This window comes from Daktulosphaira vitifoliae, unplaced genomic scaffold, assembly GCF_025091365.1.
Source record: "Daktulosphaira vitifoliae isolate Bord-2020 unplaced genomic scaffold, ASM2509136v1 Scaffold_3, whole genome shotgun sequence".
NCBI lineage: Eukaryota > Metazoa > Arthropoda > Insecta > Hemiptera > Phylloxeridae > Daktulosphaira > Daktulosphaira vitifoliae.
Window position 1 is genome coordinate 33,920,644 of NW_026099574.1, and position 25,995 is coordinate 33,946,638.

At 25.7% G+C, this 25,995-nt stretch overlaps 1 protein-coding gene across 1 annotated transcript in view; it reads right to left on the bottom strand.

The window, feature by feature from the left end:
* Positions 1 to 25,995, bottom strand: part of LOC126900583 (agrin-like) — a 70,901-nt gene that overhangs the window by 23,186 nt on the left and 21,720 nt on the right. Inside the window, exon 3 of the mRNA XM_050676400.1 lies at positions 17,199 to 17,237. Coding sequence (XP_050532357.1) covers positions 17,199 to 17,237 — 39 coding nt within the window. The remainder of the gene's footprint in view (positions 1 to 17,198; positions 17,238 to 25,995) is intronic.

Here is a 25,995-nt window from a genome sequence, read left to right on the forward strand (position 1 = left end):
TACACATAAATATTTTATGAAGAAATACAAAATATAAGTATAGATATTATCATTTATTTGTTAATTATTAATTATCAGTATGACATACGATATCTTTTCTTAGTGTCTTTAATTAAAAAACAGTCGTTTACATAAATTTGGTGGTTTAAAAAAAAGAACAGTGAAATATTTATCAAACTTCGATTTGTATCAAATGTTAGTCACAGTAAACAACTATCAAATTTTATCAAACAATGAATTTAATGTATCCTTCAACTAATACAAAATCCACTGTTAGGCAATTAATTATGTTCAAAGAAATACTTTATAGTCACTCAGTTGTAAATATATTATTTTTTATATTTTATTTCATAATTTATGTTTTGAAACTATTTTTTTCGAACGACATCAGTTTAAATATTTTTTTTATTTATAATATTGATTGATATATTTTAATAATAAAAAAATACTAATGTAGGATATTTTTTCATTTTTACAGTTATTGAAAAAAAATATTATTTTTCTGAGCATTAAAAATAAAAGGCAAAATATAGAATACCTCACTAAAACAAATAAGCTGTAAGATTTCAATTTCTTCAAACAATCTTTATATATAAATTCATTTAAAAAAATGTTTGAATAATTTTTAATGACTCAACATAGTAAAAATGTTTTGTAGAATACTGTGAATACAATATTATTATGTTAATACAACTGTGAAACATGAATTCTGCATGGAACACTACTAATACAACAATAATGTGGTAGGTGTTTTGGATAATTTATTGTAACTAGAATAAGTGCAGAAAATAAATTGAAACTTGGGGAAATCCACACAATGGGTACAATATAAAAGCTTAAGATAGTAACGCTAAGTGAGAGAGTGATAGCTCTGAGAGAAAAACGCTGTTCACGAGAGAGTAGATGAAGTGTGTGAGTTGAAGAAAAAAACGCCAGACGTTATATTTTCCACGTCAGGTTACGTTTCGTTTTGGGATTACTTTGTCAACCCATCTCCGTGTTGCCAAGAAATTTTATAGTGTCGACTGGAAAATATTAAGTAAAATAAAATGAAAAATGAAATGCAAAGTATTATCAAACAAGTGGGTGTAAGGGTTTATTCAATTAATTGATCTAACATTGGTGAAATTTAATTAAAGAGTTACAAAATATTTTGATGTAAGAAATGTAGTTTTACTTTTTTATTGCATTTTGCGTATATTTAACTATAATTTTTCTTGATATAACTGTACGCACATGAATTGATGATAAAGTCTAGCAGCAGGAGGTAATGTGATTTCCCAATAGGCCTTGCCACTTTCAGGTCCTCCTATATTTTTTTAATCCAACTTTAAGTCATATAATTAGATTTTTGCACACAAAATCATATATTTTTTTTAACAAAGCTGAAAGTAAAAAATTTACGTACAGAATGTTTTTTTTTAATTTATAGCATAAAACATAACTTCATTTAAAATTCTTTATTTGTGCTTTAAAAAAATGTTAGAACGTTTGTTAGATAAAATCAAATCGTGACAATGGATTTTATTCTTAATATCATTATATAGTGTGTTAACTCATGTTTACTTTAATTGTAAATATTTTTTAATATCTTAAAACTTCAGAGCCATATATAAAAGGTAAAAGATAAACAAAGTTTTTCATTATTTAGTCTTTATTAGGTTTTTCTTTTTAATTAAAATTTTTGTATGCTTAATAATTTAATTATATATATTTTCACTGATAAAATATTACTCAAAATTAGGGTTACACATATTAAAATTTTAAAACTAGTTTTTCATAAATTAAAATGTTTATACTTCATATTAACTCATTACAAAAAGTATTTACTTTTTACATAAAAAAAAAAAAAAAAATTTTCAATTCTATTTATACGGTTAAGGTGTAAAACATGTTTGAGCCGTATAATGATAGAAAGTATAAAAGGAATCTAAGTGCTTAAGTAAAAACAAAAACTTATCGTATGCTAGTTTATTATTAGTTTCCACAAGTTTAGCTATTGTGATTTCAAATTGGCTAACTGCATTTGTAGTATATTATGAGAAGTACTTGATATATACAATTTAAGTTCAGTAGTGTCTTTAAAAATTACTCCACAGAAAATAAATAGACACTATTACCGGTCAGTTTAAAGTTCGCCTACATTTCCCAAAGGTTATTTTCGATATCACGTTCGACTTTGAGTCCACGTGGTATATATGTGATGAAGTTTTGAAGCGAAAGAGGTCAAAAGTTTTACAGGAAAATTTCGGTCCACCGAGATGAGAGACTTGCAGGGTTTTAACGAAAATAAATAAAGGACTACGATGAAGGAGGAGATATACGTCGGAGGGGTTGAATAATGAGAAAGGGAATGAACCAAAAAATGGGTAGTTTTGGGGACTTTCAGAGTTTTATAATATTACGCAACTAACATTTTTTCCTGCTGCTGTCATAAAGTTTCGTTGTGTTGCTTGAAACTCATTATCATATTGTATCGCGTATTGAGCTGTTTTAAACAGCACCAGATGCGTAAAGAGACCGTTAGTTTCGAATTATTTTATACAATAACAATATTGGAAACTTTTCACCTATCCTCAAGAATAATGGACAAGTACACATCCTGTATTAACATTTTCCTTCAACTTTTGTATTAATAACCTTTAACTGCGATATTGTTCAAACTAGACATGATATGAAAACAAAAATAACGCATGGAAAGATTTTAAAGAAAATAAAATATTTTCTTTTTTTATTAAAAAATATTAAGTGACACTTTTATTTATTATTTTTTTAACAACAATTTTATTTTTATCAATATATTTTATAAAATATTGAACACATATTGTTATTTTTTGGTTGTAATTTTTTTTTTAATTTCTTTGTTAAAAATTAAATTTTAAAGGTGTATTCGAAATAAATTCAGATGTATAGCAAAAAAATATTTATGATCTTATCAATCCATTTTAATTTACAGAAAAGTCTATCGTGTTAATTATGAAAAATAAACTTTGCCAGTACTGAGGCAAAATCTGGAAAAGTGTTATGCAATAAAAATAAAGAAGAAATGATACTCATTAAAGTAGGGTTAAAGAATATGAACTAAAAAAGAGAACCTTGTCCCTTTTTTGCAGGAAGGTTTTTATTAAGGATATCATTCCTTTTTGCTGCCTTAACCTAGTAAAATAAATAATTTTTAAATAATATTGATATGAAAAAAATTTAGTTATTAACCTTATAAGAGAAATATTTTATAATCAATGTCATTTTTGTTAAATTATTCAAATATTTGAGCTTAAATAATTGTATTTCAGTATTCTGAATATTTTTTAAATACTATAGAAAATTGTATTTTGAGTGCTTTTTTAAATACTTTTTATTTTTGATTGCGTTATATTTTTTTACTTCATCTATAAAGTATTATAATTTTATATTAATAAAAACAAGGACATCAATACAATTTAGCACTAAAAATACTTGATGTACAAATACTTGTAAAAAGTATTTGTATTTGTTTTAAATATGTATTCTTAATACTATTTGCTCAAACTATTGGAAACAAATTCCAAATTTATTTAAAAAGTACTTTTAACATGACTAATCTACATGATACTTTATACAATGATAGAATTTATTTAAGGTACCATATAAATTTAAAAGGATCCTGGAAACTGATTGAATTAAGCTTATTTTTTAGTATGCAGTTATTGATCGAATATATAGGTAGTATTAAATATATAATTTTTATGATAATTTCAATGGCTAAAGTTCGTCTACATAGGTTTGAATATCATTAGATAAACTACTTAAATCGTCCAGATTGCATTATTTATAAGCACTCACAGTTTACCTCGTTTTCTGTTATTCGTTTACAGCCAACAAGGTAAAAACCAAACAGACGGCGTGTTAAATATTAGTTATCGATCGTTTTACGACGTGCAAACCGGAACAGTTGAAAAGTTTCCCTCGTTGTCGTTAGTGCACACCGGTCTTCAGCCCAAATCTTCATTCGCGCTGACCACTGTCTCGTAATTCAAAAAGATGATCCCCATTAAAGAACCTATATAGATGGTAAATGGGTAGAGCTCAGTGTTTATACCGGATTTCTTACCGGATGCTCGTACAATGTCTACCGGCAGTCCTCTTTTAAAACGATATCCCTTTTATATAGAAGAAATTGTATGAACAACGCACCGTCTGCCCATGGCGGCTACAAATAACGACAACAAGGATTTACCGACGTGCTTACAGACCTTCCGGTATCTATTGGTTATTTGTACAAACATATTTTTCCTCAATACTATTATAAGATGATATATATATTTTATTGTACCGTCTTCGATCGGCGTTATTTTTGACAGCATATTCTGATCATGATTTTTTAATTTAATCCCTTTGTTAGTCAACTCATAATGCAACCAACAATTTATATTAATTATTCACGTTTTACACTAATTTTAGTTGAACACTATATAAATGTTTTTTGGGGCAAAAAAATTCGTATATTTATTATCTAACAAATATATTGCAACCGACTTATATCATAAGGGTTAGAGTTTCAAAAAAGTAATAGTGATTTGATTTTTCTCGAATAAAACAACAATAAAAACACGATGTTTTGGTAGTTTTTTTTACAAAAATATAAATTTTAGAAAAAATATAGAAAACAATTTGTAAGTAAATTGATAAATCATGACACGGTCCCGCGACTCGTGCCACCTTTATCAGCCGTCGCCCTACTATGAGTATTTGACTGACCAACACTGCGTGCCATACGCCACGGTGCAAAGTCCAGCAAGTGCCGCACGGCCGACGATGCCCGCCGCAAATGATACGGAGAGTCTTCTTCCCGTTGTCAACGTGACAACGTCGAGGATGTACGCCACCGGCCCCTGACCTGCTGCACGACCGGACTCGACAAACCGATCCACACCCGCGAACCGTCGCCAACAACGCTGCTAACTTTTTGACGCCGAGGATCATGCCGGACACCAGCGAAAGTGCCGCGATATTATGCGAAGAGTATTATTACTGTGATCGTCTTTTCGGTTTGTTTGTCTTTTTTTTTTAATTAACCTGTTGTTTCTCATTCATAAACGGCCCACGGGCTCTACCCGCAAAATCAGTGTCGACTACATTATTGCGACGTAATAATCATTACATCTTTCTAATACAATTTGTTTACGCTTGATTTTTAATTTAGCTAGTAGATACTTGTTTTATTGGTAATAGTTGTTCATTGTGTCCATAATTAATGACTATTACCTTTTGTGCTTTTAGTTACTTCACTGTTTCTCTATTGTTGATTTAAAATGAACATAAATAAATGGACCAAGTTAATAATTTATTCACCTGAAATGTTTGCTGTAAGTGTACTTTATTTATCAAATGCTTAGCTTTTAACTCAATTAATAAGAATTTTCACTATTTTTAAAAGCTAAAAAAATTACATAAATAATAAATAAAGTAAAATAAACAACACAATTTATTAAATTATAAATATGTTTTATCCATCATGGCGTTGACCTATTAATACAGTTGCTAGGCCTGCAAGAGTAAGAATAGTGTTGGAAATCCCATTAAAAGGCCGGACAGAAATTAATTGCCCGAGACGTGGGTTCTCGGGGTTATATTAAAAACCACCATATAAAGGTCTGTTTATAATTCCCTTTGGATTATCTACCCGAAATGGCTTATTAGTCGTTTGCCTCATAATAATCATCAAATAAATGCTTTCATTTGTTTGTTTTTTTTATTACTAGTTCTAAACAAAGCTACCAACAATTCTTATGTGTGTTATTTTTACAGATTATTATATTAAATGTGCTCTGCTAAACATTACAAGATTTTCAAAAGTATGTAAAATCAATTTCAAGCAAATTTGTACTGTTTGCATTTGTTACATATGATATAACAATATTTCTATAATTTGTGTTTAAAATTTTTAATATTTTTAGATTATATATTTTATTAACATTTAGGTAAATTTTAGTCGAGAAAAATTTGTCACTTACTTATTTACATAGCTGTTGGACAATAATTCAAAAAGAGATAAAAATAAAAATGATAACAGTTCTTTTCCAAGATAAAAATTATAAATAATAAAACACATAGCTTTTTTAAAAGAGTGAAATTATATTTTTCTCAATTAGCTATAATTCAGTTAATATTTATTCATTTAAACATAGTATTTTACTTTGTTATAATTAAAATTAATACTTAGTATTATAATTAAAAGTCAAAAATTTATACAATCCTATTAAGTTACACATAATTTGTAAACTATAATAATAAAAACACATTGGCATCTAAATATTCAATCTCGTGTTAGATTTTTTACGTCATAACTATATAAACTGTTTGCGCACTAACAGTTTTATGTACCCACTGGCTTTATTTGCTTAAACTGTTATACTTTTGCATGAGACGAATTAAAAAATGCCAAAAAAAAATAAGCAAATATTTTATTAATTAATTTTATTTGTTCATTAGAATAAATACTAAATTAAAAAAATGATGATTTTTACAAAATAAAATAAACAGAAAAAAATATATAAACTCAATTTAATACATACAATGAAGTACATTAAAATGGGTTACTGTACTGTATTGTAGACTTTCAATATTCATTGCTGATTAAATTGATTTTAATATAATTTGATGTAATATTTCATTTCAATTCAATCATTTTATTAATTTTGAATAAATATAAGTGTAAATATATATTTATACTCAAATATAGACAGAGTTATGAGAAAATATTATTAAATAATTATAATTAATATCATTGGTATTTTAATTATAAATATATATTTATTTATTAATAATGAATAATTTAATGTATAGAGAATCTTAAAATCATTCATCATTTTGACCCATTAAGCTGCGTAACAAATAAATAGAAGTATTTGAACAACCATCTAATTCACCTCCATGTGTATTACTTGAAATTTCAATTTTTGATTTGCTTTCTGGTTTTTTTATATTATATTTTACACTCGTAGAACATTTTGGGGTGAATTTTGTTAATCTAGAATGATGCGCACAAATGATTCTCTATACTGTATACGATACACTATATCTCTCCAGGGAGCTTTCGTAATTAATTATTTTGCATATCGTGAAATTGTGAAAACGACTAACAGCAAATGAGATAATAGAAGGACCGAGACAGTAAGTTGAAGATGTATTGCGTTCATACAGTAGTGGCTTGAAATGAAAACAGACCGAAAAATATATAAAAGCGCTACAATAATCCAAAACACAAACAACAATGCCGCGATCCGATCCATCAACGAATATAATCATTTTACCACAGTGGTTAGGTAAACGAATGGTGGGGGGGGGGGGTTTGTGTGTGAATTTATTGCCACAAATTTATCGTGTTTTTATACTATACAAACTAATGAGAAGTGACGTGACGAGCTTTGAAAAAATTTGAATTTAATTATATTTGATTTATTTAAAATCGAATTTTATAAATAATTTTACCACCCAACAAAAAGCCTTTTTTAATTCATTTTAGTTTGAATTTCAATTTGATTATTTTTATAATATTTAAGCTGATCTCGAAAATATAGTTTGTCTCACAACTTGTTAAAGATTTAACATCCAATATATTATTTTAATTGAGAAACAGTCGTGTGAATATTTATGAGAGCATCTGATCGTCAATAACTAAATAATTAATGAGTAGAGTATCAGTATGAAGCGTAAAAGTTAATTCAGTACGTTATCAGAAAATCTAAATATATCTATTCTGTATATTGTTCTATCACAAAGATTTCAAGTCTCAATTGACGAACAGTAGTTACTAATTTATATGCAAAACCATGTTGATTTAGCTATAAATTTGCCAAGTTGCTTATACTAAATAAACATCAAACAACTCGCATCGTAAGTAGTGATTGTTCATTTTTCAGACAATTCTGTGCGGAACTACTATTTTATTTAAGTTTTGTTTAAAATGAAGAAAAAAAAAATGTAATTATCTTATAAAGAGTAGAATACAATACACACAAATATTATTTGTTAAATCTCGAATTCTTGATTTATACACGTTTCTCTATATTTGAGTGCTCGTATAACTGACGTATTAGGTAACTTATGACTTTCATTGACTATAGTGCCTTTGAATTCTAAAATAGCATTATTTTCACTTTCCGTCTTGGTTTCTTTGTACTTTTCTTATCGTATATTCCGTTTCGATGGACCGAAAAAATGGTCACGCACGGGGAACCAAGGTAAATCTAAGTGAAAGTTCATAATTCCTTTGGAAGAATTCTACTGATTTTGATTTAGATTTAAACTTGTACAAAAGTTTTGTCACTGTAGTATTAACGTTGAATTAATATGGTATTAATAAGTGCGCGAATACACAGTAAACTTTCAAGAAAAGACAGTAAAACTAGTTTGCCTAATTTAATATATAATAAAGAAAAATTAAATATAACAATAAATTTGAAGATTAAAAAATTGATTTTGGAGGATTAAAACTGTATCTAATATCATAAAAACCTTTGTACTAATGCATTGCATTTTTCAGTTATATTTTCGACAATATAATAATGAGCCAATTATATCAGTTTTATTATTATTTTTAAGTGATACATAATAAAATCGATTATTATTATTATATGAAAAATGATGTATGAATATTAACGATTAAATAATTTTCTAAAAAATCACTCCATAATTAAATCAAAATCAAAATAATAAATTTGCGGAATTCATTGATGTATACATATGACTCATATATTGAGTCGTTCAGTTACAAAAAAACGTTATATGTCCTAAACATTTTTTTGGTAATTTTGTTTTTTTTGGATGAATTAAATTACGACTAAATAGGAAAAAGCATAATTAAAAAACATAAACACATAAATAATACAATATGTGTATTATATAAACATATAATTTAGAATTGTAATGGTTTAATAATTACTTCATTTAATTCATTCAACTTTAATAGTCTACTCAAAATATTGAAAATAGTTAAATATTTTTCAGTATATGAACAGTGTTCAGCAATATAAAGTTATCAAGTCCTTTTAATTTAGTTATAATTAAAAGCTATTATGTTACCTTAACAGCTCATAATAGATCAACTAAATATTTTTAATAATACATATTACACTTTACAAAAATATACAAAATGGTACAAGTAAAATTGCTGTTTAACTGATGGTTTGGATAATTTAAAATTCTTGATGCGTACATTACCTCTTAGATGCAAAAACTTTCCAGAAAATATATTTTACAATTATGTAGACTAGAAAAAGTAATACAACTCAGCGTGATTACGTGCTCGTCTGGCCAAAGTTTTTTTTTTTTTATTAGTTAATTTTGTCATTTGTTGTTTATTAAGGTACCTCTAAATTCGAAGGCTTTTCCAGTTGTGACCATATCCGACGTAACACCCGTTTAAATTGGTAAATTAACTATAAATAATTATTATAGCATATTCTTAAGTACGCAATACAGTTAATAACAAGAGCCTAAACTACAAACGACCGCAGTAACCACATGCTATTTAGACTTGGGAATTTAGGAAATTCTCATACTATTTTCTCACTAAGTTAGCCGCATTAAGCCATTATCCACTACTTATTTACTTAAACTAAAGAATGTTTACTCATTTGAAACTCAAACCCTGTATAATCATATTTATAAGAAAAAATTTAATTTAACTTATACAACTTTAATAGTTTTAGATTCATTAAAAAAAACACGAAATATTTGTTTGACAAGTATTAACAAATATTCAACTAAAAATATGTTTTAAATATAATTGACACATTTTAATTTGTAAAATATTTTTATTTATTAATATATTTGTGTAACATTTATGTATAATTGATATTTTACGATTTGAAATTATGTAAGCGTTATTGTAAAAATACAATGCTTAAATAAAAAAAAAATGTAAATGTATTTGTAAAAATGTAACAAAAAAAAAAAAAAAAAAGAAGAAGGAATTAAGTACTATTGTTTTAATAATAATTTGTTTAATGAAAAATAAAAAAAACTTTATTATTTGTAAAAAAAAAAAGCTACAATACTGTTAGTTGTCATTGAAGGCCAACGTCCACCACTTATCGTCATCCATGAAAAATGAGTTAATTTTACTGGCAGTGTTTTCAATCATCGTCCATGAAGATAGGTAGTCTCCCCAGTCATTTATCACCGTAGAGGCAGATTAGCGGTTGTCAGCCGGTAGAAAGCTTTTCTTGGAAGAGGAGTGTAAAAATAAAAAAAACCCACGTCTAACAAATTGATTAAAAGCTTCCCAAACTGACGCACAAAAATTTGGCATATACGTTTGCATTAACTTTTAGAAATATTAAGAAATTGTTGGGGTACAATAAAACAAAAAGTTAGGTAATCATAAAGAATTAAAGAGGTGGTGTAGATGCCAAAAAAATAAGTACAAGATTCTAAAATAGTAAGAAAAAATTATTAATAAATTGCAAGAGGGCGTTGAAATAATATAAAGATATACCAAGTAACTTTAATTTAAAATGTGACATGTCATAAGTTATGTTGTTAAGTTTATAAAATCATATAAGTATTTTCATTTTTGTAAAAAAAAATGCTGAAAAATTATACTTGAATTGTAATAAATAACTAGGGAATTAACCTAAGACAATATTTATTTATTACTATATTTAATTAAATAGATATTTAAAAGTGTAATTCGGTATATTTGACTTTTGAAATTTATACTTATAAGTTTTTAAGCCTTCGCTGTACTGATTTTAATTATCAATACGTCAAAAAAATTCGATTTAAATCTATAATCGCCAAAAATTAAAAAAAATATCTCAAATGCACATTACTATAAAAATGTTATATATTTTATAATTTTATGCATTTAAAACTAATGTAACTTTTTTAAAAATACTGATTCTAATAAAATATTAATAAAATATGCTAGGGATAATAATTTTTCTTTTAGTGTTCTTTTTCTGAAAATCCGATGAAAAACCTAAGTACGAGAACAGTTTGAAAAGGCCATCCATTCACGTAAAAAATATTATTTCAACGCGATTTTTGAAAAAGACCCTGAAGGTTTGACAACTTCTTAACTATATAAAATTAAAGCTTTTGAAATTCATTATAATATTAAAAATAATATTCGTTCGGACATTTATTCTACCATTAAAATCAACCGTTAAAGCAAAAAAATAACAATGTGTTCAACTAATTGAATAGTTTAACAAGAATTTAATGTTCGTGTAAGATATTAAATCATAGATATACGTTATACAAACTATGAAATTTGAAAAATTCGCATCAAAGCGTTTTTTACGGCAGTAATATTAATCACCGTAAGATATGCCGCGACACCACTGTGCTGATTTTTTTTTGTTTTTAATAATAAAAAATATTATTTAAGTTATTTACCACGATCTTTTGAAAATATATATACAATGAATTACAAATTAAAAAAAAAAAAAATTTTAATGACCTTATATACCGAGGGGTCCAAGTTACTTAGATAAATATAATAACTTATAATCTACTAAATACTTTTTTTTAAATAATTTATGTACCCTTAGTCTACGTAAAATCATATTTTGTATTATTGTTTTAATAATAAAAATTAAAAAATTCTCAAAATCTCAAAATCTCAAAATAGCCGTATTTTAGAACTTATATCACACCAAAAAAAAATTGATGGATCAATAATAATTTAAGTACAATGATTTATTGAGGAAAAAAGCATTTAAAATAATCTCAATAAATTCTGAAATATAGGTTTAAAAATTGTTACGAACTAGTTATTATCTTAATTAGATAATTTTTCGATACTTAACATAGTATAACATAGGTTTTCAATAAGTAAGGAAACGGGTTTCTATTGTTTGTAACAATTGGCCTTGAATACGTTGCCATAAAAAATACGAGACCGCTATAAATTATAAGAGATGACACTAAAATAATATAATACTGATAAATCAAGAAAAATATGTATCAAAAGAACCAAACATTTTTTTAATAATGTATTTATTTCCCGAGTAATTTAGTAAGTTATAAAACCATGTATACGTTCAGATACCTTATGTTACAAAAAGAGATAACGATAAAGATAATGATTATGAGTCTTATACAACCTACTCGTTTTTGTACCCAATTGATACCTTTCCATTATTGTTAGTCGATAGAAGAAGTTTGTACTTTTTTTTTAATAATATCCAACAGTTTAAGTACGTTTTCAATGTCTATCAGCAACTTGTTTTCTCGAGTACTACTCCATTCTGTAGGTAATTAGAATAGAAGTACAACAACGAAAATAATTGGATACCTCAAGTTCTACTAGTTACAAAATTTAACCAGAAATTGCAAAAATTAAAATTATTAAAACAATTTTAACAATGAAATCTTAAACATTGTTTAATAATATTCATGATTATTTTTTTTATGATTACATCAAGTACTCCATTTTTATATTTTTACAGCCAAAAATTCATTTAAATTAATAATTATTAAATACTAATATACAAAACATGAATAGAATAAATGATAGTTATTTCTTATATATTTTTTGATTGTTATGAGTTTATTCGAAATTTCTTTTCGAATTTTATAATATAAAAAAAAGTGTTTATTTTGGTTCATTTAAAAATTGACTTAAAAAAAAAAAATGCTTTTTCGAGTATTTTTGGTGTTACGATTGTTTACATTGTGGGAAATAATTCTCAATGTTTCACGTTATTTTACCCTGAAACGTTATATTAATTTAATTAATCACACTACAAAACATTTGTTCGATAAACAACTCACGCGTTACTAAACTAATAGTAATTCAATTGGTATTTTTCTTGTATACCTATAAAATATTGGCTTCCGATCAAATTAACTCTTTATTTGAAGCTTCAAAAACATGTACCTAATGTGCAAATTAAAACAATAATGATAAATTATTAAGTTAAAAAAGACTGCTGTTGATATTTATATTATTTTGAAATAATTGATTAAGAATTATGCAATTTATAATTTTGTCATTATTATAAATAAATATGTACTAAAAAAACGTTATAATATGATTTTTTCTTGGACTTTGTCTCATGGTAAGTGCAGCTGTACTTATCCACTAGTAAATAAATTAAAACAAACCTTTTTAAAATATTTCTTATACAAATATAGTTAATATTTTTAGAAAATTACGACCTTACTACATCATTTTTCAAATGACTGTTATTTTTAACTTTTGTTTACTATATTTTTAAAAGTATAATTAAATTAGTAGAAAATATCGATATTAATTATAACAGTCAATGATTTTGTAAATGTTTATTTTTATATTAAAATAACTTGATATTTCTCTTTCAATTGTTTATTGAAACAACATTAAAAAAAAAGTTTTATTGTATAAACTCATATTTTTTTTAATAATACAAAATATTTTTTTTTCGTGATCAATTTTTTATATCCTCTTAACCAATATTTTTGTTTAATACAAAAAAATTGTCAACTGTACAATAATAATAAATTTGTTGACTTTATTAGAGTTTTTTATTTATATAGACTATATTTCTAAATACAGAACGCCAAAAAAAAAAGAATTAAAGAATTGAAGTGATATCATAATAAATTTAAGTGATATGTAGAGATAAGCATTATAGAAACACAAAATTAACGATATATAAAATTTCCCGTTTTTTTAATCGTAATGAGTATTACTCACAACGATCCTAAGAAAAATAACATTATATTATAAATTAATTGGTGTATGAGATTACTTATAAGTTCTTGATTTTTGTTATATTTTCAATTAAATAACGTAAATTTATATTACATTATACATAGCTTAATTAATTTTCTTTCACTAAATATTTGTTTATGAAAAGTTAGTCAAAGATTTCTTCATTTTTTATTTCTATTTTTTATAGCTTTCAACACATAATATTATTATAGTTGGATAATTATATTAATAAATATTTTTTTAAGAATGGTTAGTAGAAATATAGCTAGAAGTTTTGTGGATATTTGAGAATTGATTCCGAAATTGTGAATGAAGAAGAACTATATTTTACTAAAAAAACAGTCTAAGGTAGGAATTTTTCTTTACTATCAAATCATTTGATGTTAGTTAGTTGGCACCCATTTAAAAATATTGTTCTTGTAAAATTAACTGTGCTGTTAATATTTTACTTATATGTATTAATATTGCCTATATTTCACGCCGTCTTAAAAATAATATTTCTGCTATTCATTAATAAATGCAAAATGATATGTTTATCATAACACTCTCAATTACTTTCAATATAACAATAATTTCGTAAATATTTTTTTGCCTTTTTTTAGTTACATATAATTCTTGATATATCAATTATTAAGAACTTTTACGGTTTATGCCTTATACAATATAAAGGAATCATTATTGAAATGATAAAATATAAAATAAAAGAGCTTATGAAACACAAAATGATCTAACTGATATAATAACTGACGAGTCTATAACAACTTTTGAACCATTAATTAAGGAGTTATGAATATTTCTATACCTGGGTGGAAGGAGTATGCCGGAGAAATCTCTAACGATGATCTAAATAATAAGTTATTTCGAACACACCTTTAACCAATAAAAATGATAATTAACTAAATTGAAAAATTAGTTATGTGTAGTTACTGAGGTTAGTTTTGAAGTAGTATTAAGAATTAATCCTTCTAAAATGAAATATATTTTTATACTACTATTTAACACTACACAACTTCTCAAAAAATGGGGATCCTTCAAAGTAGCTCAATCAAAATACATAAATGCATATAATTCATCATGTAAGAAAATAGACATTAAATAATATATTCATATTACATTGATAATATAATATGAATGATCTTATTAATAATAAAAATAGTTAAACCCGCGCTTCACCTCAATTTAATATTTTAAAATCCCAATAATTCCCAAACACTGGTTCAAAAAATGTTATCGACTAGTTATTTTCTTGATAATTTTATATTTTATTAACTAGTTAAATATATATGTCGTCATTCAAAATAATTAGATTGATACCTTTATGCTGATAAGGGATAAACTAAAATAGTACTTAATAATTGATATATCAAGAATTAAATGTAACTAAAAAAATTTGAAAAAAATATTTACGAAATTATTTTTATTTTGTAAGTCATTGAGTTAGTTGTAATTTTAAAATCGACCATTTAAATGATTTAGAATATTAAAGTTTTATATATATATATATATTCAATATATCTTCCAAAGGAGAAAAAAGTGAAACCAATAGAGTTTACGATACAAATAAAAGTTATTGTGAAGAGATACAGGTATTCTGGAATGGACATATTTGGTGAGTAACAATATAATAATAAAACACTGCAAAAGAAACATTTATTAGCATCTCACCACAAGTGAGCATACAATGGAATACCTCGTCGCCTATCTTAACATTTTTCACTTTCTTCAAAACAAAAAAAGAAAAGATATAAAAAATATCTTGCGGTCGACGTTTTAACTGGTCTGTAACATATTTTTCGCGGGTTCAATATATTGCTTTTTAGAGATCGCGAAAAAAGAAGAAGACAAAGTAAGCACCATAAATCTTAGGAGGATAAAAATTTACGCCGTCTGATTTCATGACATGACCTCGATAAGAATTTTACGCTATCACATACATATATTTTTACTATTTTCATATAAATAACAATAATAACAATAATAAAAGCGAAATAAAGTGTTAAAACGAGAATAAAACGGTACACAATACAACAAAAATCATAGTAGGAGACAAGGTCCATAAAAATGAAAAATGTGTGTGAGCCTTATAATTTGATGCGAGTTTTCAAAAGAACGGAAAATTATTGAAATAACTTAACTATAGTTATGATAATCTATGGCGCAATGTTTGCTGAGTTAATATAAGGAATCTTCTAGTTTAAGCACAATACTTTTGTTTGCAAAAAATAACAAAGATTGTATTTCATTTTCAAAGTATAAATAAAGATAACATCTTAAATAATTAACTAAATGAATAAAACAAACCTTAGAGGTAAAGAAAAAATCAAAAGTAAAGTATGAGTTTTGTTGATCATTTATTTGAAGTACAACACTTTTCAATTCTGTCCAAAGAAAGTAATTTTGTTTTCTTGGCGTGGTTTTCTTTACTTAAGATTCTTAAATAAGAAGGAGGCAAAAAAAAAGCCATCGATGTTTTTGTGTAAAAAAAATAATCTTAAGTGGTCATTTTTCATTTAAGTAACAAAAACCGTAAAAAAAGGTTTCTTTAAAAACTCAGGTCGAGTTAAAAAGTGAATGTTATTAAAACTAGAACAATAACATAGCCACCTTAACGGAAACCTGAACAAATTGATTTTAAAAGCATAAAATATTACCAGGATACCCTAATCGTTATCCTAAATATTAACATTTTTTTGCTTAGCTTTCTATAAAGTTAGTGTACAAAATCTCAAGAATTTCATGTATTTATGTTTGTTGTAGTCGTAAGTTAAAAATGTTATTTAAGCATGTACAAGGCCAAAAAACATCAAGTTTAAGTATAATGTAACTATAGTGTGTTCTTGTTTTTGACATCAATAGTCTTCTTATAAAAACCCGTGTACATGACGTTGTATAATTTTCAAATATAATAATTATTTATGTACAATTGAGATTTTTTTTGATGGAATTTCAAGAATGGTAGATTCCCTTCTAATAAAACTATTGTACGTCACTATTTTTTTTTATGAAAGTCTCACCATTACTCTAACATTATAATAGATTTTGATAATAACCTAAATGAATTATTAATTTACAACCTAAATTAATGATAACAAAATATTATTTTTATTAATTTATAAAAGATGTTTTTAAAAGATAATTTAACTAAACCGATAAAAAAGTCAAGATATAACAATTATATCACTATTAAAATCATCATCACCTTAGTCTCTATTAAAACTATTTGGGGTCAGCTCTACCTTAGGACTTGACAGGAGTTTTACACCGGCTGTAAACCTGACACAATCTTATTATGGCTGAAAGACCTAGTAAGGTTGCAAGGTGTGTGTCACTGTTAAAGTTCCCTGTATGGTTACCCATCCGGGAGCCAACAGAAAACAGGACAGTTGAATATCAGCTGTAAAGCAGACTGATTGAACACCACGCCCATTTAACTTAATCGCTTTTAATGTGTGCACAACAATTTAAAATTTTGTGTATCTATTTTAAAAGTAATATTTCTTTATATTCTTACCTTGCAATGCTACTGTTTTTGGTGACCAGTTTAAAATATCTGTAAAGCACAATACACAATTAGTAAATAATGAAAAAGAAAACTTTATTATTGTATTTTAAACATTTATGGAAACTTTGTTCGTACAACTATAGTATACTACACATATTGATATTAAATGTTCAAATTAAATCACATACAGGAAATTATACCATATTAATGACGTGAACACAAAATTAATCTCACGTACTAGTTTTATTTGTCTAAGGAACGCAGCTTGGAGAGATCTGTTAGTGACACGAGCGAATGACATAGTTTAATTAAAAAATTCCATCAGTCGTTAAATATTTTGCGTTTGTAGTGCCAATATGTGGAACTATCTCCTTTTTAAAACACAGAAAAAAAAATTTTATGAAGTAACAATGTGTTCAACAAAAGACATTTCAGAGAGTACATGTTTCTGGCATGTAATTTTCTCTCTAGAAAGCGTTATTGTAACATTCGAACACTGTATTGAAAAGGTTTGGATAGTAATTAATAAATAAATATTCATTTATAGACTTTCTATACGAATGAAATTATCCGAGAACAGTAACTCAACAAATTAGAAAATTAATAGTGATTATTCTTTTTACATCTCAACAAAAGCGTACAATTTGAATGAATAAATTGAAAATAAGATAAAAATAATAATGGCCTAAATTAAATACTTGTCAGAAAGACTAAATTAAATTCTCTGAGAGTTATTTAGGGTTTCAGTAATTTGCTAAATGTTTATTTATATCCTTTATTAAATGTTGAAGTTCAATGAATTTCCCTTTCAAAATAAAAATGTTATGTGTAAATATTAATGTTGATTTTATTTTAAAACAAACACACTCAAATAAAAGTTCAATAATTTTAAATAACATGGCATTGTTATTTTTAACGTTGTTATAAATGAACACTTAAAAAATACTATATTTCAGATATTAATCTGAAATTTTACGGATAAAGCTATAAGTGTATTATTCGCTGCAATTTATAACTTCAATAATCGATAATATGTTCAAATAAATCAAGTAAAAGAAGACTATAAGCATAGTAAAATAAAAAAATAATTTTAACAATATTTCAAACCGGATGTAATTTTATTTTTTTTTTTGTCCATAAATTATACTATTTTTACAAATGACTCATATATAGTTTCACTAATATAATATGATTGCCATTATTACGAACACTAGAGAAATATTTTCTTGCGTTTCCTGTAGCAAAACTAAGATTGACTCTTATTATGTGTAAATATTTATTTTAGGATCGATTGATTTTTTCAGTATAATACATTTACTATATTTTTGTATACTTTTCCATATTTTTTTATTATACAACATTCGTGTGATTTATTTCAATTTATACGTTATATGAACTGGGATACATTTATGGCCGTAAGTTATATGACTGATATAGTTACAAAGAAAATTGTTTTCGTTAAAAGTACTTAACTAACTTATTTTAATTTACTCCTAAAATTTTAGTTAGATGGGTGTCTATTTTGTTATTAAGGTAATATGTCACAAAGGTAAAATGGTGTATTTTTGTTTTAATTGCATTTTTAGGTCGAATACATAAATGACGTGTATGGCTCAGAAATGTAATTAAAAATATTACACGAAAGAAAAAACTGTTGCATATTAACATGCGCCTATCCATATGTTTTAATGCGTGTTTACCTTAATATAAAAAAATCAATTAATAAATTGTTTCCAATGTTCTTTGTATCCAGATGTCGACATTAAAGTAAATTGTACATGTTTATAATTTTATTCTGAAGTAATTAATTTGGTTTTGTTTTTAGAATATTCAATTAATGGAAAAAGTAAACTTATAGAATATTTTAATTTTTATATTAATTAGAAAAAAATCTAAAACAAAACTATAATAAATGAGTTGTTGAGATATCGATGATTTTTCTTAATAAAGAAAATTTCGTATTTTCTATTTTGTTACAAGTATATAACTTTGCTATAGTTATAGCAGTTACTTTTCATCGATTATTTTCCAGGGCAAAAAAATTCACCAGCGTCTTTTGCGGAAGGTCATTTTTGTGTTAACCTTTAAGTCAAATACTCGTAATTTATAACGATCGTTCCGTTGGTATTTTCGACCAAAAGTATTATTGTTGGGTAAGTATTGTTTTCCGAATAATGTAAGAGCTACTCTAAAGTGGTAAACTGTATACGGAACAGTTTTAAATATCGTGCTTGTATCGCCTATAAATATAATAGTTGAAACAGAAAAGTATTTATCCGGAAAGTAAAGCTACCAGAATAAATGCAGTATAGAGAAAGAAGATGATAGGGGCTTTATGACCAAAAGCCGGTACGATTACTTGAAGTTTTCTGCGTTACCCCGAGCAATAACGTTAAATGGGTTCCTGGAGGATTTACTTATCGGCGTGTCATGGGGATGACCGATTGACAATGTAATTTCTCCTTTGACCGAAAACAAGTATCTGGATGTACTTTTATTTTAAGAAAAACTCTATCACGTATCCCTGACCTTAGCTTTACAAGTAATACTTGGGTTGAATTCTTAAAAAATCGGTGTCTCCTATTAAACGCTACGTAACTTATACAGGAATTTCAATATTTATCTAATATACGTTTCACAAAGGGTGGTCATTTAATTTAAAGTTAATTAATTAAAACGAGCTAATGTTAAGTACATTCAATATATACGCGTCAATAAATATTTACTTTGATGTTGTTTTGAAGTAAATAATAATTAGTTTTACTTAATTAAATGCTTGGACACTTACTTTATGAATGAATAGTGATCAATGTTTGGAATGATGCGCAGAAACTTGATTAAGACAAGTTGTATTTTGTTATTATTTCGTAAATAACAGAACAACACGGAGATAGAAGTTGATTTAGGTTTCAGTGCCAAAGTGTTTTATTACGGTGAAAGCTGTGTAGTGGAAAAACTTGGAGTCCGGTAAAAAGTCGCATTCTTAATTATTTATGGTTGTATAAAACATTTGTTTGAGAAATAAAACTTAATATTTTTTATTCTGCAGAAACCTTTAGTCGTAAAATTCGTGAAACTTCTGTAGTTTCATAAGCTTAAAAAGTGAATTATGAACAAGGAGATGTTGATGTTGAAAATTCACTTTGTGTTTTTATTTGTAGTTCAAAATACAAAAAAGTATGCACTCGGTGAAAGGGGTAAATAAAAATTTAAAGGCATAAAAACAATTTTAAAACTATTGTACTCAATTGTTAAGTTTAAATAATCATGTGTAAATAATAGAGTTGAAAGTACAATTTTTTATCTATTTAAAATATCCAGATATTTCTAAGTGAAAAGTAGATCCACTCGTCAATATTATTAAAATAAATTATATAATTAAATTGTAAAGCACATTAGTAAAATATTTCGGTTGAACATGTTTTTAATGCAATTGTATAGAAAATACTTTGATATAGAATATCAAAACAAGTCTTGCAGTTCATATAATTTTGCAGCTACAATTTTTCAAATTATCATTTAATGTTATGCACTTGAGAAATATAATTAGAAAACATTTCATTATATAGTAAAACATATAAAAATAAATATTTAATAACTAATTAAAATATTCTGTCGAATAAAGATATTACGAATAAAAAACTTTAAAACGGATAGTACCTAATATTTAACTTTAATATTCAACATTATTACATACATTTTTTGTGGGCCAATGAAAGTAGGGGTGCGATCACACAACCCGGCACCTTTCAAATGATGCCCTTTATTCACTACTGTAATACTCTAAACCACAATGAGAAAATAACGTTTCAATAAAATAGTGATAAATTTATGTTTGAAAGCAAATGTTGTAATCGGCTAATTATAAATACTTATATAGCATACATCATTTGAAGGATGTAACCGTTATTGAATTATCGTCATATCATAGGGATTTAATATTAAGGTTCTCAATATTTTAATAATTTTATTTTTTTATAAAATTACACATTATATAAGGAACACTAAAGATTACAATTGTAGGACGAAGACTATACATCTTTCTCTATTTTATTTTAGAAAAGGTTATACATTTTAAATTTAAAAAAATATATAAAAACACATTGCAATAAAATGGTGTTACCTAGTTTAAATTTTTATTAGTACGTTTTTGTTATTCTTTGGTCATTTACATAAAAGCGATTGTTTTAAATATTTGATTACAATTATGTTTGCATAATTGAAAACAAGTGATATCATACTTCAAGATTCTAAAAAAAAAAATAGCCACCCTATACTTTTCATTCAGTATGTTTAAAATGTAATGTGTTCCAAAAATGTATTACTTTACTCATACTAAAATCGATTATTTCAAACCTTTAATTTTTAAAATAAAGTGTTTTGCGAATAACACATTTTGTACATTTTTATTTATATAGAACATTTTTCAATTTAAGTAAAATATTAATAATTAATATGAATATAATTATTTAAAATTTTTATAAAATTTCTTTATTTTGCTATAAGGTGTTGGACAGATTAATCCTCAACTGGCTCCGTCGAGTCAAAAGTAACCCGACATCTATATTTTTTCATATAATGATAAGATAGAACTACTATCAACTTCGTTGCATTTGTTCTATCTTAGAATATTTATGTTTACCTCTGTGGTCATATCATAAGATAAAATGTGGCCAGGTTTTAATTGACCCAACAAATCCGACGCAACGTATGCCTTTTTTGTTGAAAATTGGAAAAATTATTTTTTTACGCTATGGATTTAAATATTTATTTATTTTTATCAAATAGTCATGGAACTTTCCACAGCAGTTATCTGAAATGTCTTACGAAAAAAATCAATGTTTTTTATTTATTAAAATTAATTATTAATAAAGTCATCAGTTTAAATTCTTAATTTATCAATCTGTTATATTTTGTGAACTGTTACCATACATTTATCATTGAAATTACAAATTTAACACCAGAATTTGTAACCAGTCTAATTGTTTTCAATATTTTTTACTTATTACCCACTTAAAACCCCATCTCTGGAGTGATAAGGATAATTTAGTGTCAGAATTGTTACCACATAAGTGGGCATTTACAAATAGTATACAATCTACACCATTCTCTTAATTTTTATATGACTATTACATATTAATCCTCTCATCACAAGTTGATTTAGAGGTAGGTTAAGTTAGGTTGGGGTAAGTAATATATGTACCGAGTTTGGCTGAAATCACTTCACGCGTTACAGAGTTGTGCAGAAACATACAAATACATATTGATTTTTAAATAAATATATACTTTATTGTATCCTACATCCGAAAAATGCTATCAAAGGGGGGTCCATTAACTAAAAGAAAATTTTTTTAAAAAATTATAACGTCTAAACGTAGAAATTTGTATTCATATGTAAAATTAGTATAGTTTTTAATTTTAAAACGATTTTACAACAAAAAAAAAGATAATTTTGTGCAAGCAAAGCATACACTTTTAAAAAATTAAGTCTAAATGAGAAAAACATTTTTATTTTTAAATTCAAAGTATAAAAATTCGAGTAGATGATATACCAAATGAAAAAATAATTTAATTAGTTTTAGTTGAAGGAAAATAATGTCGGGTCAAATTTGACCCGAAGAAGCGCTAAACGGCAATAAATGAACAAAGCCAAATAAGGGTTAAAATAATTAAAAAATTCTTTCTTTTACATAAGAATATTTTTCAAATAAATAATTTTGTTAAATACATATAGTCAGTATAAAAGTTTCTTATACTTGGCATACATAAACATTGAATAAGATTAAATGTATTTAACTCAAGCTTGAAAGGTATGAGTATGTACACATTGGATTAATCTCTTTATTTGTCATGGGTACTATTACTACGGCTTACTAAACGTTTCTTGCAAACTTATATTAAGAAAAACTTTTCAGTGCTATATATTTGCTATAGAATTATTTATATTCTTAGTAATTTATTACTGTTTATTATGTATATAAACAAGCTTCAACATTAATTATTTCTAAGTTAAAATTCTAACAATATATTGATGATTCCCATTTGAATACTGTGCTAGTTTGCATTGAAATTCAAAGGAAATAACAGATATCTTCTGAATGCTAATTTATAACAATATAAAATTTCGTTAAAATTAGGCACTGTAAATTAAAAAATGTTTAGTTTAGTCATAACTGTAAATATAAATAAATTATTTTGACTTTGTAGTTATATTTGTTATATGGATTATAAAAACATAGGCAAGTGCGTAGTCAATATCACAATTACATACTTTTAACGTAACTTTGGCTGATTGTTTTAATATTAGCTACTCGATTGCTCTTAATATAATTATTATTTTAAGAAAATTATTTTTAGTATTTTTGAATTTTATATATTTGTCAATTTACTTATTATTAAGCATTTTTTAAATTTATTCCTTATACTACGTAGAGGTGTCAATTTAATTTTTTTAATGATATAATACATATCTATAAGCTTATAAAATAATTAATAATTTAGCTAAGGAAATAATAATAACATGATCAATAACAATTTTTTTCCCATTATATCGGAAGTTATAACTATTTTTAAATAGTTAATACCACTTAATAGAGTAGTGGAAAGTTGTGTGTTATGTGACTTTTATCAATACGCGTGATGATAAAAATGGATTATAGATATTATATAACATATTCATATTATATAGATAATGTAATATAAATTATCAATTTTATGATAAAAATAGTTATGCCCACGCTTCACATCAATTTAATATATGTTTTCATTTATAAAAATAAAGTTGTCACCCTTATAACGTATAAGGGATGAACTAAAAAAGTATTTAATCGAGACATATGAAACTAAAAAATACCAAAATGAATTCCCTCAACATAATTATTATTTTAATGGAAATCGAATGGCTAATTAAAAAAAAATCATCTTGTATAAACAACAAAAATATATTAAAATATTTACACCTATAAATTAATTCTATCAGTAAAAAAAAAATAATTTATAAGCAAATACATAAATAAATATACAGAACAATGCTATGAATCCTGTTTTTAAACAATTCAATGTTATTATTAAACATATATATATATTTCATTATCTAGCATATCATCATTATTCATTAATATTACATGAGTAGAAAAGTAAATATCTAGAACTAATCTTCTCTATACAAAATAATTGTTTTAACCGAGTAAACCTAGATGCACATCTGAAATTAATTATCAGTAACAATTTGAGACAACCAATAAAATTATTAATAAGCTCGAAAAGAAAAATTAAATTACAAGTAACCCGCTTAGTATATAAAGATTTCATGCCAAAATATTATAAAATCACTTCATGACTTCTGTGTGGTATTCTACTTATTCCATATAGGAAAGATATAAATTAAAAAAAATGATTTTGAATGCAATCTAGAGATTCAAGATAACCATTACTGACTGAGACCAAAATTAGCGAGCCATATTCAAGTATAAATCGAACATAAAAAAAGTAGATTATTTTTTAAGCATAAGAATAATGAAAATCCGCACAACTACGTTTTATAAAACTCAATCTAGAAAAAGGTTTTTGATTAATTAATAAAAAAACAATTAGTGTATACTTGTAGTTATCTTATTTAAATTGATTTTTGTACTTATGAACTTCAAAGTATGCAATCAATTAAATGTTATAATTAAATTGTACTAACTCATTAACAAGGTCTCGACTGTCTTTAGACAATCATTCCGTTGTCTTCTTGGGATTATATTACCATAGAAACAACAGCAACAGAAAGAGAGGTAGACGTTACAATAGTTAAAGCGTTAACAAACACAATGCCGAACACTTCTTGTGAAGTTGTTTAAATGCTTTTGGCGTTCTCATTAAATCTTCCAAAATATTTGAATACATTTAAATAACAAGGGTGCAATACAAACACCATCGGATAGGCATATTAGCTTTCAAAGACCTTATCGTTTTAGCAGTTTCACCGTATCGTACTGTAGGTGAAGAGAATTGACCGAAAACACAGTTGGTACTCAGCCGGTCTGAACTTGTACTAAAAAAAATATTTTTCTGGTAAAATTGTTGCATGTATTAAACTCATGTCAAAATAAATATAAATGTTCGATAATTCAAATATATTTACTACTAAATATTTCACATTGCATTACTGCTTGTCTTATTGCTTAATACTTTTTGACAGTGACTTTTTTTTATATTTTTGGTTCATTTTTTATGTTACCCTAAATGCTCTCTTGCCCGCGCCGTTTGGTTTGAAGTCGTTCTTGATTATCGTGTGGTGTACTAACACTCGTGTATTATGTACGATTGTGTTTATGTAGCTAGACATATTGCGTGATTCGTGTCGTTTGGTCGTCCTGTTATACACGCTTATCAAACTCGCTTAAGTGCATATTGGTCTCTGTATATTACTGTAATATAGCGCATGGTCATAGTGTGCGGTAGTAAGGAAAATTAAACGAAACAACAAAAACGATTATCGTAAAAACATAATCTCCGAGTAACCGCGGTGGTATCCATCCGGTCGTCTTCCCCTTTTTCTGTTCCTAGCAATTCGCATACATATTATATGACGCAGTGTTTGCGTTAGGCTGATAGAAAACGTACACTATTTCGTTCAATCTAGTTAAAATCCAATGCCTTTTGTAGAATGCGTATAAAAAAAAAACGTTTTTTTTTAATATGATACGTGTTGAAATGTTCAAATTAAAAAAAGATGTTGGATATAAAATGATATTATATTATTGTAGTGTAATAATCCGAATAACGCATTTTTAAAAAAACCATTAAAAGCATGATTTTA